The sequence below is a fragment of the Clavelina lepadiformis genome, chromosome 4, assembly GCF_947623445.1.
Source record: "Clavelina lepadiformis chromosome 4, kaClaLepa1.1, whole genome shotgun sequence".
Classification (NCBI taxonomy): Eukaryota; Metazoa; Chordata; class Ascidiacea; order Aplousobranchia; family Clavelinidae; genus Clavelina; species Clavelina lepadiformis.
In genome coordinates, this window is record NC_135243.1 from 10622553 (window position 1) to 10642697 (window position 20145).

Consider the following 20145-nt stretch of genomic DNA (forward strand, 5'->3'; position numbering starts at 1 on the left):
AATAATTGCTTGGCTGCGTAAAACAAAAATCTGAATTATGCCAAGTAAAACAACAACATCTTATTTCACGTTGAAATATGTTTATCATCCTCTGATGTCTAAATTCAATAACATTACACGTTGCTTCAAAATTTTTACTCTTTTCTTAAGAAAGAACCTTCCAATATAGTCTTGAAAACTTCCAATTACAAACCATAAACTTTCCTCGGTTGCGCTTACCTTTGACTTACAAAGCCCAAAGGCACAATCTGGCTTAGAGAAGTATAGCAATTAAAGTGGTATCTTATGCTTAAGTATAGAGTCGTGCTCGTATATAGCCTACTTGACGCCAATCTCTGCGATCGTTGTAAAAGCTTGTTAAGTGTTTCAGTATATTACGTAGTAACCATGATGCTTCCATACGATGATCAGAAATCTTATAGTTTTCTGGAAATTGCAGTAGCTTTACACACATAACTATAATTACCATTTCGTAGAGACGCATTTGTTTGGTTTACTCAGTGGTAACAGCATGGCCTTTATTTAAGTCAAAAACAAACCTACAAATGATGGTTATCATTAATACTTTTATATTAAATTATGATATTAGAAAATCGAATCGTGGAATGATAAAAATTCCCACCATCAAGTCACAAACAATGCATTTTAAAACAAAAACATCACGTGTACAAAGAAACATCATTTAGTCTTAACTCGTGTTGAGTCATATGGTCAAACTGAAGTTTTGTTGCAAAATGTAGTTAGAGCGAAGATAACTTAAAGTTGTTGATTTTTTTCTGTAAACAAACAAAACACTATATACATATACAAAATGCGCTCACTTACACCACGTCATGAACCTATCGATTGAAATTGAATCGCATGGCCGACACATGGAAAATTATATGCGAAGTCTTGAACAGCCTCATTTAGAATCTTTTGTATGGGAAATATACCCACAAGATGTAATTAGATAAAGAAGGAAATGTTATCTAAACCACATCAACGAGGCATCAAGAAAGTTCGAGGCACCGTTTCGTTGAAAACCTACTAAATCTAGTGATTAAAAAGAGATTAGTTGCTTGGTCAAGTTGCGCCAAGCAGGATAACTTTACTTAAAGATAACTTCATATTAACATACAAAATTGTGTGTAACACCATAAGTTGTTAGCGTATCATCATCGAAGTTTCCTAAATTCTATAAACCATCACAAGTCATAAAGTAATGCTTTTGTGAAGAAGTGATTGAACATAGGTAAGGTCATTCTTAAATAAAAACGAATCCTAAACCTGACAAATCACATTGGAACAAAATATAAAGTACCCCTTTAACAATAAGGAAACGCTGTGCAACTATTTACAATTGCGATAGATTCTTTTGGTAAAGTTGACCTCTACACAGTTCTACATAAGAGCAGCATTTTTCCAAAATGAATCTTTCCACATAAATAGCTTTTAGGTGACTATGACTTTTTAGAAAATCGCGTTTGTGTTTTAGATTGTAAAGATATATGCATTATCGCAATATCTTGATTTCAAGCGAATCAGCTAATACCTACTGCAACCAACAGTAAAAAAATAAATGACGTCATGCTTCTGACAATGCTTCGGTTTTAAGTCCGCGGCGGCCACTGCTAGCCGAAAGGCGTGAAGAAACTCTGGAGGAATGTTTCATTTCGTCATCCATTAAAATGTCGCAAGAAGAATCACTCGTGGAAGGGGCACCATTTACGTACCATGATATAGGGAGTCCTGATATAGACGCTCTGTGTCTTTCTTGTCCATTTCCGACGTTGTTAAGAGTACTGAGTTCAGAAATGGATGACATGGTTGTAAATTGTTCGCTTATGGATCTTAAACTACCGTCAGATCGGGTCAAAAAGGAAGGAATGTATTCAAATTCTGCTGATGCCTTAATGGAAGATGTCTTGACATCATCAAGCAGATCACCGCTCATAAACTCGGAGCTGTTCAGGGAAGAGCTGACATTGCGTTTTCTTTTTTGATTGCTTTCCTGTGCACTAAACCGTCGATTGCTACTGGTAAGATCCATTTCCTTATTTAAAGAAACACCTTGCTGCCACTTTTGTTGTACAAACAAGGAGCGATCAAGCGTTGACCACTCATTCGTTTCCTTTTGGCTTGTGTTCATTGATATCTTAGATCCCATAACATTCTTACTATATTGCAAATCTGAAGGAGGCGTCTCAGACGTGTTTGGTCCATCATAAATTATCCTTGTTCGTAAATCTAATACATCTTTTTTATCGCTTTGAAATTGAACATCCGGAGACAACTCACGCGGAACGTCATGGTCCTCTGGTGAATTAAACCTAAGTGTAACTTCACTCTCAGACTGATCAAGGTTTCCACTCTCTTCCGATGAACTGGATGCAAAGATGTCCGATGAAGCGGTGTCAGTGCTTGATCGAGATCGCTGTAGTGGATTACCTGCAGTCGGGGCAAAATGTACTTTACGTTGGTATTCAGATGAGCCATCATCGGCATCTAGAACACCGCCGGACACGTTAAAAACGCCCATATCGGAGGACGGTACAATTCGCCGACTGATGCGAGCTGAAAGTGGTGTTTTTCCGTTTCCGATTGGTGTTGGAGTTCGAGATCTATTGCTTTCATCCTTTCTCTTCGTCGGAGATGTGTTTGACTATATTAAAAAAGATATCCCTGATAGCTCTCGTGAAAGGTCTCCGATAGGAATGATTTAAAAAGAGCAACTTAAATTGGTGAGGTTGAAATACGGCAATTAAGACTTACGGTTTGTTTTAAACCTATAACTGCATGGTTGGCTACCGAGAAAGAATGTGCAGATTTGTAGGGAATAGTAATGCTGGCAGGTGTGCTTGGTGGTATGGATTCATAACCGTCTACGAAACAAATCGTAGGTTTAAGGTACATTTTGTTCAAACGGTGTTACTTAACTATTATACGTTTGTTAGGGGCGTGTATATACAGTATTTACAAAAATATGTAAAAATTACCGTAATTGGTTCTGCTTTTTTTCTCATTTTCATTTCTTTGCTTTTTGACTTTACAAACGAGCCATGCAATGAGTACGCAGCATATAAACAAAACAATGCCCAAAAGCAACAGCCACCACCATCCAATAGTTGAAGACGAAGTGACGGCCATGCTTGTCGGTGACGTGTGAACAAAAACCATTGAACCGTGAGCTCTGCACGATGTAGAACTGACATCACATATTCCAACAGACAGGTCGTCGTTTCCACAAACCATATTTCCAACACACTGAGGCCTGTCAGTAAATCCTTCAGGTACATAACTTCCGTCACTTAATCTATTTGAGTTGAATGTAGCTGTAAGTGAAGATATAGCCTCGGTCACGTCAGTCAGACTAATGGCGAGTGTTGTTTGACCAATCCATTCTCCAACAAAATTGTTTACAGTTGAAGGACTGAACGTAAATATTTTCAAAAGATCAGCTTTGCTAAATACTTCTGGTGTATTTGTGATGCGATCAAAGACTACTGTGATGATGTCACCAGTTCTGATTATTACATCACTGGCGTCTACTTGCGAAGAATTTGGCCTCGTAATGGAAAATAATATCACGCTAGGAGTGGTGCTGTCCTGATTTTCCTGTGAAAGACAAAAATAAAAATCGAAAATCTTTTGAGATAAAATAGTGATTTACTCTGCGTTTCTCTTCTGCTTTATTTATCGTTTTGTACATTGTTCGAGTGGTTTTTTAATAGTTACAAGCAACACTTACAATTAATGTTTCTGGTGCACTTCGTGTTTGTGTCGATACATATGATTGCAATGTTGTTTTGTCGACTCCAGTGTCGTCAGCAATAACTTCAACAACAGCTGTTTGATTAAAACCACTTTTCATTCTGGCAACAACTTCGCTTGATAAGTAAGGCGTTGAAGTTTGCATTCTAGCAACGATAGAGCTAACAGTGGGAATTTGATCAGTTTTATCCAATGCAACATCCCAGTTGCTCACGTAGCTATTAGCGCAGGTTGACAAAGTCGCACTAAGACCAGGAAAATGTGTTGGGAAATCTGAACCTGTGAATTTAATTTCAAAATCATTGCAATCAGCCAAAAGTAAAAAGATATGTTGTACTGAAGCTATCGCAGCTAAAACCGCACCGTGTTTTGTATTTAATATTATACTGTGAGAAGAAAACATGAAAAAACAGAAAATACAGAAAGCTATAGTTATATATATATGAATACACAATACGCGCATTAATACCAAATATTGCTTGAAAATCGAGAGCGCAGATCGCATCTAACTGGCTTTTGCTCAACGCTGGCCTGAAGTAAATAACACTTAGAGTGTTGTCAGTGACGTAACTTGTTCCAGATGATTTTTGATCATCATGCACAACAATACTTGTAGGATAAGGAACCTGTAATTAAACAAATTTATGGGTATTTACTACGGAAGTAAATCTATAAACAGTTAATGCTAAAGGACAAGATTATGATGGCTCTATTAACCCAACAATGTCAATGTCATTATGGAACCACAGAGGTGTAGACTTTTTTTATTTTTATTTTAATGACTAACAACACAACAACAACAAACATTAAATAAACAGTAGTATAAAAGAAATGGAAAAGCACAATTGAAAAAAAATGCAAATAAAAAGCATGACAATGAACACCCTATTAACTATTATGAAATCCTAATTTTGTTTTTTCATTTTGCTGGACATCTCTCGGATTTTTTTAGTATTTTTCACCAAATGTTCAAAGAGCTCTATCGATTGTTTAAACTTAGCGCGATGAATAGTAAAGCGCGCTACTAGCAATAAGCAGTTAACAAATCTAAAACGCATTGTAAGTTGAGATGTGTGGACTGACAGACACCACTTACATTTAAACCCCAACTGCCCTCTAGTGGCGGTGAAAATTCAAAGGTAACATTGGATTTGCCCGTGGCGTCACGAATGCAATACTGCTGAACGGTTATTGATGCGTCTGCACTGGCATAGCAATCTATCCTGTATTTGGCTGCTACCCTCCAATCTCCAATCTGGAATTAAAATCAAGAAAAAATCTACACAACTTGTGACTTTCTTAAATTTCCTCGTTGTTACGTATACTTTTTAAAACACCTTACTTTAACGGATGGTTGTGGGTAGCCTTCCCTGATTATGCTTATTTGAAATTTGTTTGAAGATATCCACTGGCCAGAATATGCATTTGTTACGGTTGTATCGCCTTGCAAAGGGTCATCAAACACAAATAATTCATCTATATCGGACTTTGAAAGAATCTTTTCCGCCGAAGCTACCGGATCATTGGTGTCGTAATATCCAAATGGCGGCATATTGGTCTCGCGATCAAACGTTATCTCAATGATGTCTCCACTGGAAATTTTCGCATCAGCGTCAACCGCAGCTGCAAACGTCAAGGTTTTGTGTTTTTATTTCTCTTAACGTAAGAGTGAGTACTAAGTAACATTGAAGTATAGCAATATACAAGTATAACAAATAAATATGAAAATTTATGTCGTGAAAGTATCAGGGAAAAGGAAACGTAGAAAATGGAATCATACTGTATGTGGAATAGTCGCGTAATACAGTACCGGTTATCAAGACAATCTTAACAAATAGTAAGAGCTGCTTTGCGGTAGCACACCTGAAGACCGCGAAGTGGTTGAGCTTGTTGTTAACGGCTGAGCCAGGATCTGTGCAAAAACCGGTGCGCCTGGAAGGTTATCATCTGGTATATCCACTACAGTACTTCCGTCCGACGCTAAGACACTAACTGTTATGACGACTTCAGAAGTCAGTTGACCACTTGCATCAGCTGCCCTTAGACGCACAGTGCGATGACGAAAATCAGGAGGGTTGGCCGCGTTACCGTAGGATACGTCACGTAGAGCTTGTGTGTAGTCGTTGAATGTAATGGCGTCACCCAGAATAGAAAATGACAAAGTACTGCTGGTAACGTCATATGAAGACGACGTTTCCAATACCTAAATATTCACATTTGTTATGATTTGTTAAACTAGGTGTTAGAAAGCTGATTAAATTATATTGACACGCAAACGTCTAATGTTTTCAGGGTTTTGACATACCTCAACGTAATAGTAGGAGCTATTCACAACTGTTTGTTTATTGATAGTGCCAGGAATGCTCAAAACTTCGTTTGAGCCGTCATAAGCGTTATCTATGGAAATTGTTATTGAAGACGGTGCATCGTCATCCAAGTCGCTCACGACGATGGTAACCGAATCTCCATATAACAAGACTTGATCGTTGCCTATGTGCATATAATTTCTCGTTAAAGTGTTTAAAGCAAACCACATTGACCTTACATAGCTCACAGGTTTCTCTATGAACCCTTACACGAGCACTTTTTACAATGATTTCCTAAACATATAGCGCAAGGTCTACTTTTACAATAGCATTCACGACGTACCAAAAGGAGTGCAATACAAAGTAGCAAGTTCGCGTAATTTAATGCGTAAATTGTTTTCATCTTACATTTTTGACAAGATTAACAGCGAAGGCATTAGTATACCAAACAAAATAAAACTCAAAGCGTATATCGTTTTAAACTTCAGGGTATAAGCATATTTCTACTAAAAAATGTTTTTGGTAATTATAAAATACTGCATCTTATAAAATTTTGTACAGTTTGCTATCAAACTGAAATGCTCTTTTAGTTGAATATGTATGGGTGCAACTCCAGCAAGATAACCTCCTATAGACTATAACCAAATACGTATAAATCACCAATTTTTATCTTTTAAAGCTGAGCAAACTCTAAACTAAACCCATTAATTAATTTTTACTGTCTATAAGATAATTGTGATATGCACAATAGATAGAATAGAAAGCTACATAGTTCACAATAAACAATAGAAAGCTACACAATAGAAAGCTACATAGTTCACAATAAACAAAACATTTGAAAAGAACTAGCCTACCTGCAGTGAAATCTACGATGGTCCAGGAAGAAGTGACATCCGCGTTAGTGGAAATAGTTGGAAGATCATTGACCGCAACAAGAGTTACATTCCGCTGGAAAGCATCCGACGTTACTCCGCCAGAATCAGTAACATCTAGCTCGATAATTCTGGCAGTCGAAGTCGTCGGGTTGTCAGACAGATGCTGGTATATCACGCTTCGTATAACTAGCTCATACGCTGAGCTGATTGCGTCACCAGTAAATACAACTGAGTTATTCGCATCATTCCACGTCACACTTAACCCAGTTGCATTAATTAATTCGGCCTCGCTTGAATAGCCATAACTTGTTCCGATCTGAAGAGCTTCGTCATTGTCCATTGGATTGGTTAGAAATACTCTGGCTGACTGGCCAGAAGTTATTTGTGAGAGTACAATATCCGGAAATACAACCAAAGTTGAGTCTCCTTCAGTGAACAGCAATGATTCTAAATAAACAAACGCAATTACGTTGAATATACTCGTTAACAATGTTTCATGTGTAATTTTTTTCCCTAGAGAACCTATATCAGAGTGAATACCAACTTCATTTTACCCACAAAAGTGCATATCCGTTACAATGTAATTATATATATATGTCATCCAATAATACCTTGTGATCCTGAAACCATCGGCCGGTCATAGATTAGGGTAGAATTTGCTTCAACCAAAATGACTTCCGTTCCGAATGAATTTCCGGTGACTGATGAAATATTAACATTATAGCTCCCTGCTGCTAAACCATCGCTGGCATCCCATGCTAGAACTTCCATGTTCGATGACGCCGAGGAAGAACTATTTGCTGTGAACCTGAAAGGAAAATAATTCTTTCCGCTAGCGCAATAATTATAACTTTAATAGTATGCACACATACACATTAATCAAGGTTTTAGTAACATACGAAGATTTATTTGCACGATCAGTGATGTACAATTACCTAAGAGAGCAGTTTGACGATAATAATATTGCTCTTGTACTGTCGGGTTTGGCATAGGGTGCATATCCCGGCCCATTGGCACTAATTAGAGCATACCAGCGGGCTGTCGAAGTCGTAACTGCTAAACCATCGATTACATCGCAGGTATACTGGAACTCACCCCAAGTCTCTTCAAGCCCAACAACTGCCATGCCTGGCTGGTCCGAAGCATCGTCATCTCTGAATTTTAAGACAATTCAGCACTAACTAACCAAAGGCATTAAACTGTAATCAAAAATGTGACACCAACCGAAAGTAGGAAGACAACAAATCTGCAATTGTAGTTCCGCGCTGATTTGCCTGGACTGAGTTAGAATAAACTGGAAGCTGAATTGAGGTAGTCCCAGAAACGAAATATGGCCGATCGTTTACCTTGTTTACTGTGATTATTCCGGTCACCTCCAAGTTGCTGAAAGAGCCCGTGACACCCGTGTATGATGCAGTAACCTGTACAAATTAAACTAGCTGTACTTAAACCTTTTCTTTGACCAACTAAAAAAGCGTAACAAAGCTTAAAAACTACTAGAAGTTACCCCCGCATCTCCTTGAATTCCTGTAGTGAAATCCCAACATCTATACATGAGGTTTGCGTCACCATAATATTTAGAATTGGCAGCAAAACGAATTTTTCCATTGTTTGTATCACCATTAGCTCCTAGCAAAACAGCTGTGCTGCTCATATTAGTCCAGTTGGTGCCGCTATTTATTGTGTATTGCCAGTTTCCATTGCTAAAATCAACTTGAGTAATTGCAACGCCGAGATTAAAAGTAGCGGAATCATAAGTTAAATCTACGTCATCGCACGCTTCGATAAGTTTTGAGACTGCAACACCATTTCCTCCATCGCTTCCTTCATCGACTGAATCTAATTGCAACACTGGTGGAGACGACGATAATGTAACATGTGGGGCGTCATTGACAGAGGTTACATGAAGTGTCACTGTGACCATTTCTTGGCTGAATGGGTCACCCGGAGCAGTCCAAGTAACGTTTGTAAACGAACCGTGACTTAAAGAAGACGTTGTACCTGCAAACATCACCAAAAAAGATCACATTTTGTCACTACAAATCACTAGACACCAAGGACTGGAATATGGCATATACCTGTTCTGTCCCAAGCTACAACCGTAATTGTAGTAGTTCCTGTAAAATCATCATTGGGAACAAAGCCAATATACTGCTCTTTTAAAACTACGCATGTTTGTGTCAGCGATGTATTACGCAATATGTTCCCATCACTGTCTCTTACACCATCCTACAAACATATTTTCAAACAACTTCATATAAGAAGTTCGTAGCAGAAATATAACAACAAAAACTTTCAACCAAATCTTAGCAGCAGATATTTTTGGCAGACAAACATTGTCTACCGCATTGGTAGCCGCTTCAAAAATTATGCACTGAAGTTTACAAGTTCTTAAGTCCACAATTAAAATAAAGGTAGGGTAAAATTTGTCTTTAGCCAAATACCGATATACTTGTTGGAAGCCCCAAAGAATTTCCAAATACCCAAGAGCCATGAGAATTGTCAGCTCCAAGAACTGCAATTCCCAGTTGAGAGCTAACATCAGGATCAACAATGATGTCTCCAAGTAAAGATATGGAACTTGATGTAATTGGAGAATAGCTGTGTTGTATAACAACCAAATATCATATATAACAAATAACACTTCAAGAACCAGCTTATTACAAGGTTCAAATTTGTCTAAATTCTTCGACAGAAAACCGTTTCTTACAATTTGAAGTAAATAAAACCTTCACACTTACAACGTTTCATCTTCAGTTACGGTCCAATCTGATGGCTGCGTGCTGAAAGAAGGCGAGTCATTTTGTGACAACACGGTAAAAAATACGTTTGCACTTGTCGTGGTAGCGGAATCATGCACAGTAATTGTTGCTCCTCTTACGCTCGGAGTGGCTTCTTCTGCCGTGTTTACATACTTCAGGGTGTTTATGGCAGCCTCGTACTCTGCAGTGTTGGCTAAACCTGTTGAAAAAATATTTACCGATAAATTTACAAGTTTGTCCACTCGGGGACTGAGTGGTTAGCGCGCTAGGCTCGCAATAATGCGAGCATGATCGGTTCGATAACCCGTAGCGCTATTCTTGTAATGTCCTTGGGCAAAGCATTGAAGCCACTTGCTCCTTTTCAGTGGTCCAGATGAAAATTTCCAAATTCTGGTAACACGATATGAAAAATCAAATAAAGTGTGGGTCCATTGAAAGTTATGTAAAGATAAGCTGCGTTATCAGGACTCAAGCAATGAAGAAGCATCACCGAGTTTAAAGCGTTTGAAAAATTTTCCTCTTTGGGTGGATAAAAAATGTGATATCATACCATAAAAATAAAAAATTATATATCTTAGTACAAAAGAGTAGGATGCTTTCTCCAACCTTTCATACAACTTATTTAACTCGGCTTTGCATAAGTAAAACACAAAAGGGCCACAACAATCAACAAATATACATAAATCGGGCCAGATGCAGAACATGCAAAGCCTTTTTAGTGTTTTTGCCATGACCTTTTTTTAAGTGCAAGCAACAATGTAAAATTTATTGAAATTTAACAGCCCTTTCTGGAGTTTTGTTCGGCGGGTTTTGATTAATTTCGTATCTATAAAATATTATCCTACTGCTTTCTACTTTATTATTTGAAATTATTAACATGATGCTCTTCTAAGTTTGCTTTGAAATAAACTACTTTGATAAGTTTTTGTTTAACATGGAAGCAAAATTGCATTGAACACTGTAAAAATTTCAACAGTTTTTAAATTAAAGCAGTGATAAGAGAATGATTTAAAGGTAATTCTCTTCGATGAAATAATCTTGAAAGCAGTAAGATTTTACTGGTGAGATGGGTATTAGATCCTTCTAAAAAAATTGAATATGAAGCCAAAAACTAACAACTTTTGTCATCGCTTTCACCTCAATAGCTAACGGATTCAACAAAACATGGCGATATGCAGATGTGCCGGTCAACCTTGCACAATCGAACAGAAACAAGATTGAACTTATTTATGTGAAGTAGCAGTTGAATTGAAGGCAATAAGTGAGCAATTAATATTGTGTTATACAACATCTGTCATTTTGTGATGATAACATTTATAACAGATTACAAGTTAATATCAGCAGAGTGTGCAGCTTTGTTAGTCAAGTGCAACGAAAGTGAGAACGAACGTAAAAAGATAGGCCTTCGTCAAAAGATATATTTTTCTAATTTAGTTTAATAAAACTTCTATCTGGTGGAGACCGGCCACTAAAATATTCTCTGGCGGGCCTTATCCGATTAAATTATAGAAACGTAAAAATTTGGAATTAAATAAATACTGTTTTACCTGTGATATTCAGAATGTTATTTTCATAAGTATACGCGGGCGAGACTTCGTAAGTAAAGGTAACGTTTCTTCCACCAACGTCCACTGTTTTGGTCAGTGTAAATGTGTTTAGATTCAACACCTCATTTTCGCCATCTAGCGCGTTTAACATGATCACAAGAACGTATTCAACTCCTAAATTGGCGGTGAGCTGTAAAACAATGCGAAGTGTTAAAAAAATTGTGTGTAAGCATATTTGTATAAACTTTAATGGCATATGCTCGTTCTATCATGCTATATTAAGTTTAACACCATATTTTTCGCTCCCCACTGTCAATGGCAAAAAATAAACGATACGCCCTAAAAAATAGGAGATTAATTGAAACATGTCTGAAAACGTACAAATTCAGTTGGCCAATACAAAAAAATAATTTATTTGCAAAGATCGATTGATTGGCCATGAAAAAATACCAGCTAAATTTATAATTTTCGTTTGTAACCATAACTTAATCGAAAGTTTATTTTGTTTCCCAGGACGTTTATAAACTTATGAGCAAACCTACCTGAGCTGGATTTACTATCAGAGATACAGGTTCGGAGTCTTCATAATACAACAGTGAACTTGGAATAATAGTGAGAGACAAGCCGCTTGTTGAAGAACGTTCGAATCTTCCTTTTTGAAGACCCGCCTTTGGCCATTGCTTTAGTTGTATTTGCATATTATCGGGAAAACTGTTAAATTCTTCTGCGGTTACTTGAACACCAGCATAGTCTATAACATAACCTTCATCTACAGGTTCTTCATCTTCTGTTAGGATCGTTCTTCTCAAACGAATCAAATTGTTTTTATTAACATTCTTTAAATCGTTGGTTGAAAGCGTATTAAGGTTCGCTTTATTTGAACTCAAGTTTGACTTGGTGCATTTGCGGTTTAGTTTATCAGAATCACATAGTAAATTATCGCCAACGGAGGACTTTCCCGTGCTTCGTGGCAAAGCTTTTTTTGTCAACAAGAGAATTAAACTTATAAAGATAACGTACTGTAGACTGTATTTTGTATTCATGGATGTTATATCCATATCTATAAACTAACTTAGGACGTATAGAAAAAAACAGTTATTATTTTCAAACAAATAAAATGATATTCTCTGAGTAAACTTTGTCAAAACTGTTCTCTAACCTACTTACCGCAGTTTGCATGCTAATGCGGAAAGTGATTTGTCTAAAGACAATCAGTGCATTTCAAAGAATGCTAGCAACATACTTTTGCTTCTGAGCGACCGAAAAACATTGCGAAATAATAAGTAAACTCAAACTTTCGTAAACTAGAAGTTTTCTCGTTTAATTAACTCTTTTGTACCATGTTTTGTACTATAGGCTACTCGTGTGAAAATTCTCGAACGCTATCGCTTCTGTCAATCAGACCACCCATATCCTCAAATCTCAATATACTATCTGGCGCGGAAGGTGGTGTTCCACTCATACAATGCTTTACAATTATATTTTGATAGAAGGTTTTCGCTTATCGCATATGACTTCCTAGCTTGTCTTATGTCACAGCAGTACCACTTGAAGACCTGATAAACTTACTCCTGTGAATAACTTACGCGCTTTACACAGCTTCACAGATATGAATGACTTATTCATAAAATGAGTAAGTGACAGACACGCAAACGTATTCGGTTCGCGGCGACTTCTTGAACTTTTTTGTCCATCTAAACGAGACCTGTTCTTACTCAGCTTTTTTATTCCGCTGTTTCCACTAGATTAAAAAGTCCAGTCAAGTTTGTAACCAGTCTTGTTACTTATCAAAGTTTTTTCTTCAGCAGTTACATCACAAGCTGTAAAAACAATGTCAGTGGCACGCGTTGGTGCTGCAACCTGGCAACTCAACAACAAAGAAAGAGCATACACAAGTAAAACAGCGTTTCAAACACATAGTTGCTTAATTCAGTTTTGTGACAAAAAGAAAAATATTCAAGGAAATTGTCATTGACTAAAAAAACTTTCAAAAGGTCACTGTTCTAGTCTTTGAAGGTATTGTGTTAGTAACTTGATATGGGCAATTCACACCTTTGCTCAATTAAATGTTTTATTTAAGTGTTACGTTGATTGTGTCCAGGTGAGAAAACAGGTGTCCTCCTCGGTGGTTCAATCATCAGTTAGAAATTCCAAGCTGATATCACAAACTCTGATGAAACTCACAATTGTTTCATTGGATATTTTATATGCTGATACCTGTTTTGTTCGTTGGATAATATCGAAGGGAAAATATATAAGTGTTTAGCAGAACTTGTCAACACATCGTAGCACTACGTATAGATTTTCTCAGATCGTATGTTTTGTTGTGAGAAACTCACCCTTAACAGAACATCAAACAGAAAATAAAAGGATCGATGTATCAATTTAATGGCAGATCGTCATATGACGAAGCTTCTTTATGTGGCTAAAAATAATTATTTGGCAACCTGTAGTCCCGAGCATTATAACACGTATACATAAGTACCATATGTACCTCATATCACTTGCTTAAACATGATTTTCATTTTGCATTTTCCATTTTTTATTTTGTTGAGAGCAATAAACTTTACTCTGTCACTATCTCACTGGAATGTGTAATTTTTTAAACTAAATTTTCTCTGTTTCGTGCCAAGGTAACTGGAAAAAGTAGAAAAGTAAAACTGTTCAATTTAAACCTATGACCTAACTCTATATCTTCTATATATAAAACCTAAATAAATACATATCTTCTGAATATATCTTCTATGTATAAAACTTATCTTAAGCTTAACCCCAAATAACTAAAATAATTGTTTTACGCATTCTCCTAACCCAGCGGTTTCAACCAGGCGGAAATTTCCAACCAATGAAAAATTTTGCAAGTCCAGGTGGGAAATGATCACGATCACGTACTATGATAGACATACATGGCGTTTACAATTATCATTCTAATAGCGCTGAAGAAAATGAAGACATCACAATTAAAATATGCTATAAATGTTTGACAGCAATTTCTTGAAAAAGTTCAAATTTTGTGTTGATCGACTCGTCCGGCTGTTAGCACGGTATTTGTTCGTGTCACCAGTAGGTCCAGTAACTTCCTTAAAAAAACGCAGTAGGCCTACGTAAGATCTGGGGCCGTATGCACAGTTCTCACTACTAGCACGAACTTTGGTGGAGGGAATATGTAGTAGCATGATTTTGTATTCAAAGCTAGTAGCATGATTTTGTATTCAGAGATCTTAGTGATAGATCCTACTAGTAGTCAGACTATCAACTTTTGCGGTATAAGTGCAGCCACATATATAGTCAACATACAGTACATAAAAGAGTAAACATAGCATTGTATAACACGAAACACGGTTAAATAACAAAACACAAAAAAACGCAAAGTAGGCCACACTATAAGATAAACACAAGCGCGCCTCGTGCTTTTGGGGATTGATGTGTAACCCAAGCACGTTTGAGACATTATTTAAAGCATTTTCCCTTGTATAAAAAATAACAATATTAAATTAGTTTAAAATGAAACATAAGATTTGATTCCGTCAGCTGGACCTCTGATACCAAATCGTCATTTTTGCTTAAACGAGTAAAATTTCTCATTAAAACGGGCTCATTGTTGCTGATCCAGGATGAAATATACTGGCCACTTATCGATTTTCTGCTAAATTTAAACAACAATTCATGAATAGTCGCTTTTGTAGCATAAATCATAAAAAGCGACCTCACAGCATGCACGGCTTCTGGTACCATCAATTTCCAACGTCTCAATGGCAGGTTTCGTGATTTACGATAAGTGTCAGTCTGACTGTACGCCAGATTACTCCGTTGTAACGTTCGACCTGTGAATTGCGTGTTAGATGGTAAAAATTAGAATGACTGGTTGCAATCCCTCCGTTGGTAAAATAAGGTTTAATGCCTTTACGCGTGAAATATTTTGCATTGTCAGAATGTACTAAGCTCGGCGTCCACACGATGTACAAAGGTTATCTAAATATTTTGTTATCGTGCATATAATTGCATGTTGGGACATGCAGAACAAAGTTGAATGATAGCGGACTACCCCACCGGGAGTTCGGGAAATTTCTCGGTGAGCTGCTTGACTGAGGTTGTCAGTACGCTTAGATATGACGTGTTATATGCAAAAACGACTAACTTTTGCAGGACGTAGCATATACACAGGGCCGAATTTAGGTCAATGCGTGCGATGCAACTGCACTGTCTAGCACCTAAATAAAAATAACAATTTAGCTTTTATTATCGAAAATCAAGATGTTTTCTTTCATTTTGTTTGAAAAGAAAATATTCTGTTAAGAATATATCATGAAGCAAAGCTTCGCTGGGAGCTGATTTACACAAAATTGTTATTTGGTTTACGTTATTACTACTAAGTTAGCTTTTATCATTATCTAATGAAGGTATTTCAAACCGACAAGGCACAGCAAAAGTTTCTGTGTTGCAAAGACTATTTCAGTGGATGAGCCAGGAACGTCGACCATCATTCAAAAAAGTCAAAAACGACAGTAAAACTGTGCGTAACTACTGTATTAGAATATTTTTGGTGAAATTTTTCTACATAATGGTGTGCTATATCGCAGAATCGAGAATTCTACGAAGGAAGCTTATGATCAATTACTGGTACCCTCAACAATGAAGAATGATGTGTTGAAGTCTGTTCACAATTTCATTCACGGAGGTGGACAAATGGGCGTCAAAAGAACGTTAGTCAGACTAAAGGAGCGTTTTCGCTCCGACCAGAACCGCAGTTTTGGAAGTATTCTTTTTCAAGACCTCTCACGCTATAATGGGCTGCACAAAGACAAGAACCAGCCCGTATCACGCAATGGGAAACGGTGCTGTAGAAGGAAACAATCAGACCATAATTGCTGTTTTAAGAAATCATGTTCAGGTTGACCTAACCTCGTGAGATGATGCGCTCTCCTCGGTCAGCGCCACTTACAATTCAATTGTTCACAAGGAAACTGGAGTTTTTCCTCATTACTTGCTCACTGGAAAGAATCTTGGGTTGCCGGCGGATCCTGTAAGTAAGAGTTCAATTTTCTCCAAAAAATGTGAAGACATCCTTCATCTCCAACACCGAATAAAATTAGTTAACCATTGACTTCAATCAAGGTTGGAACATCGTAGGTTTCAAGTGAAGCAGCATTACGACAAAAAGGCGTCTGACGATCAATATAACAAAGGTGATGCAGTCCTGTTGCGAGACGAAGCTTTTCGAAAAGATTTAACAAAATTTCACCTGCCTTATAAAGGCCCTTATGTTATTAAAAAGTTTATCCCCCCTGTAAATTATTTGATAGAAAATCGCACAGGTAAAACCTGTACTGTACACCTCAATCGACTAAAAAAGAGTTATAGCAATTTTGACAGATTGATGGACAATCCTATTTCAGCGAGCGAAAATGAGGGTACAATTTCTCCATCAATGAATCCGTAGTAATAGTGTTTAGACATGGTTTTTTTATAGGGCATTAGTTATTATTCTGTGTAACATTTCTTGAGTGTCTACAGTGTTTGAGTGTTTGTGGGAGGGGAAAAAGTGTTATACGTCTTTTTTTCTGTGATTTGTTGCGTTTTTCCTTGCGGCCAATTACGCCTTTTTGTGCTTCATTGAGCACTTGTGTTTTTTCGATCTGTGTCCGACAGATAGCCATGGACATTGGACCTCATGGGATGAGCTGTGTCATCGAAACTTTTAATTAAGCTGTTTTAAATAAAAGATATGCAAATCTAATCGTCGCCTTCTCCCAAGAGAATTTCCGCATTGATATTGATCACAAATCCAGCGAATCTATTCAGCACGACGACGGTATTGATAGAACCGATACATCTGTTGACGTCGCAAACATATAAACAATTAGGATAATAGTTGCTACAAACAAGACGGGCAAGTGGGACAAGGCGTCGAGGGCAAAATGGGAAAGAATAAAAATTGTAACGTCAGCACGGACACCAAACACAATTACTTACAAAAATGTATAGCTTAATTAAAACACATTAAATAAAAACCAAACTTTAGCTGATAGTTTGGCTGGAAACAAGGGTTGTACCATGGTCAAGATTGAATCGACCTGTCTGGATGGAAGAAAAAAACCCACTAAAATTAACTTCATTCAAGGGAACGGAGTCCCGTTCAAATGGCCAGTGGAGAGGACTATAGGTAAAAATGTTTTACACAGGTTAGTTGTGGGAGATAGGTTACATATGTTAGTCAATTCTTTCACAGTTTCACTCATGTCCAACTTTATGGTTTGATTAGCTTGTTTGAGGATTCATATATCAATGGTGATGTCGATACCAGGATGAGATGAACAGATCTAACGCTCTGTTGGATCTCGGAGCGAGAAATCTTAAAATTCATTTCTAGTAGTTAACTTTTCTTTGCCAAGGTGTAAAGGAGACACTATTTTTGATCCAAGTAAAATAAAAAAATAAGAAAAGAAATTGGATATAAAGAACGACGACGGCAAAAAATGACTCAAATAGTGATTGGAGCCTTTAATAAAAAAATAACGTTAAAAGAACGTTTTTGGCCGTTTATGTATCAGTATTTAGGAATTACAAGCTTACATACTGTAAATTTTGCAATGGCCCAAATTTACTTCCTGGCAATGGCGTATATTGCATCCTACACGTCCCTGGTCATACGTAAGCTAGGCCATCTTAAATAAGACATTTTTCAAAGAAATATGATTTTGTAAACAGTTTGATAGGCCTAACACACTTTTGAAATAACAAAGTTCCACGAATTATCTTTATTTTATCATTGAGGCTGTTCTTAATGACATTCTACGTCAGGGATGTCAAACTCAATCGCTACAGGGACCAAAACTCAAAACTTATTTAACGCCGCGGGCCGTAAGGATAAAAGTTGATTGAAGGTTTCGTGACACGAGTACATGAATTGGAAACAGGCAGCGATACAACACCAAATTTTTGATGTTTTTGACGATTTTTGACAGGGCTATTTTTGATTATTCTTGTCTTACATCATTGTGTTTCATTCATCTCCTAGCAAAAGCATTAACGAATTAACAAACAATAAAGAAAAAAGCAGCCTAAATTACAAGCGTTGGAATAGATCGATTTATTCTATTGTATGATTGGGCAACTGCTGTATTGCTGTATTGTGCGATTTGTTATAATCTTGTTCTTGCTTGAAAAAAGTAAATTATACTGTACAATGATCTCGTGGGCCGGAAATAGTTCATTGTATAAAATAACATTGCGGGCCAAGTTTTATTGTAAAGCGGGCCGGATGTGGCCCGCGGGCCTGGAGTTTGACACGTATGCTCTACGTGAAAATCCTGATCATGTTAAAGATTCTCCACAACGATTAGTCAAAATGATTCTTATATAATAAAATTGCTGAACAAAAGTTTTGATTGAGCTTGTGTGTGATTACGGATTAGTGCTATTTTTAAAAACCGGTATGCAGCTGATTGATGTGGTCCATACAGGCGACTCGGTGCCTGTGGACACAAGGCTGATGACCCATGAACTTGCGCCGAATAAAAGGCTGTCCACTGCTATAAAAAGCGGTTGGAAATTCTAACTGCAGTACTTACCACAATACAACGGTAACTTCTATATTCATGAAACTTGGTTTCCATCAAAGAAGCCAAACAGGGAACGCCCCAAACGTGAACGTGCATTTAAATCGTTTGTTAAACACACTTACCATCAAACAGGATTATGATTCTTTGTCCTGTAACAATGGTCTTTCGAAATCAGGACCAATAATATTAATGCATTACTTTAAAATTTTCAGTTATTTGAGATTGGGCCAAAGAGCAAAGCGAGTTAGTGAGTTGAACGTCCGACTGAGTAGCGCTTACTTACTACCGGTAGCTTTTTGGATAGAAAGAATAGCCTAGTACCTGTTTGATTTGCAAGACATAAGCTAGTGTAACGTAGAATGTAACGTTTTTGGTTGGTTGGAAACCTTTTCGAAAAAAGGAAAGACAACACAGATCAGATTAGTGTACGGTAGGCCTAGCCTACCAACAATTTGCCAAAAGCTTAGGCTATGGCCTACCGACTTTGGTGTTTGGTAGTGCGGTCGTATAACCTGATTGAATGTTAGTTCATCTACCTTTGTTATTGTGTTCGTTAAACCTAGTGGAACAGTGGAATTACTAGTGGAACACTTCAGTACTTTAATCCAAAAGACAGCGGCGTAAACCTGATATTTACCATCCAAAACCCTATTGTTTGAATGTTTGATGCGACTCCCCCAAAAATAGTCATGGTTAGAATCTCCAACCTATACGTTTCATGAGCATAAATTTTTTGTTTTGTTTCACATTTTTCAATTCAATAGCTTTGTCATGCGTAAGGATTAGATCAGATAAGAGAAACAAGTGCAACACAGTGGTAGCAAATTAAATGCTTGAAATGATAAGCTAACATAATCAAGCTGAATAATTTTTTAATGTTTGAGTCACGATTAACTATTTTCCAACTATTTTATTTCACCAAACTAGCAATGTAGTTGTCAATCCATACCACACTGGAATGCATGATACTTACATCCTTGATATCTTCTAAGACTATGCTTGCTGCTCTACTGAAGTCAACTTTAGGGAGAAGTGCATTTACCGTAATTTAAAAAAAGACGTTGACTTTGTTTCTTTTTTGTTTATTTACACAAAAAAGAAGAACTTTTTCAAGAAAACAATTTTACCTCCGAAAAAGGAGCCCACAGGATTTGCATTTAGCCCAGGTTAAGGCCAGATATTTGCTATTGTGCTCCCCCGAGATTTCGTTAAAGAATGCAAGCGTTTCCAGTCCAGATTCTATTTGAATAAGGTAAATCTATTGGAGCCGTTTTGTGTTCAGATAGAATCAACACCAAGGTTTACATCTTGTCATGGATTTGACTAGCTCATGCAGAAAG

General features: G+C 37.1%; 1 protein-coding gene across 1 annotated transcript; it reads right to left on the minus strand.

The window, feature by feature from the left end:
* Window positions 1–479: 479 nt before the first annotated feature.
* On the minus strand, window positions 480–13070 carry LOC143451760 (uncharacterized). Its single transcript, XM_076952485.1, has 19 exons — window positions 11786–13070; window positions 11244–11433; window positions 9676–9895; window positions 9379–9535; window positions 9013–9163; window positions 8442–8935; window positions 8159–8355; window positions 7870–8088; window positions 7546–7742; window positions 6914–7381; window positions 6059–6243; window positions 5617–5956; window positions 5096–5376; window positions 4850–5008; window positions 4223–4379; window positions 3731–4032; window positions 2979–3597; window positions 2755–2864; window positions 480–2644 (listed from the first exon to the last, which is right to left on the minus strand). The coding sequence occupies exons 1-19, from the start codon at window positions 12299–12301 to the stop codon at window positions 1568–1570; spliced, it is 6039 nt and encodes a 2012-aa protein (XP_076808600.1). The 5' UTR covers window positions 12302–13070; the 3' UTR covers window positions 480–1567.
* Window positions 13071–20145: the final 7075 nt, after the last annotated feature.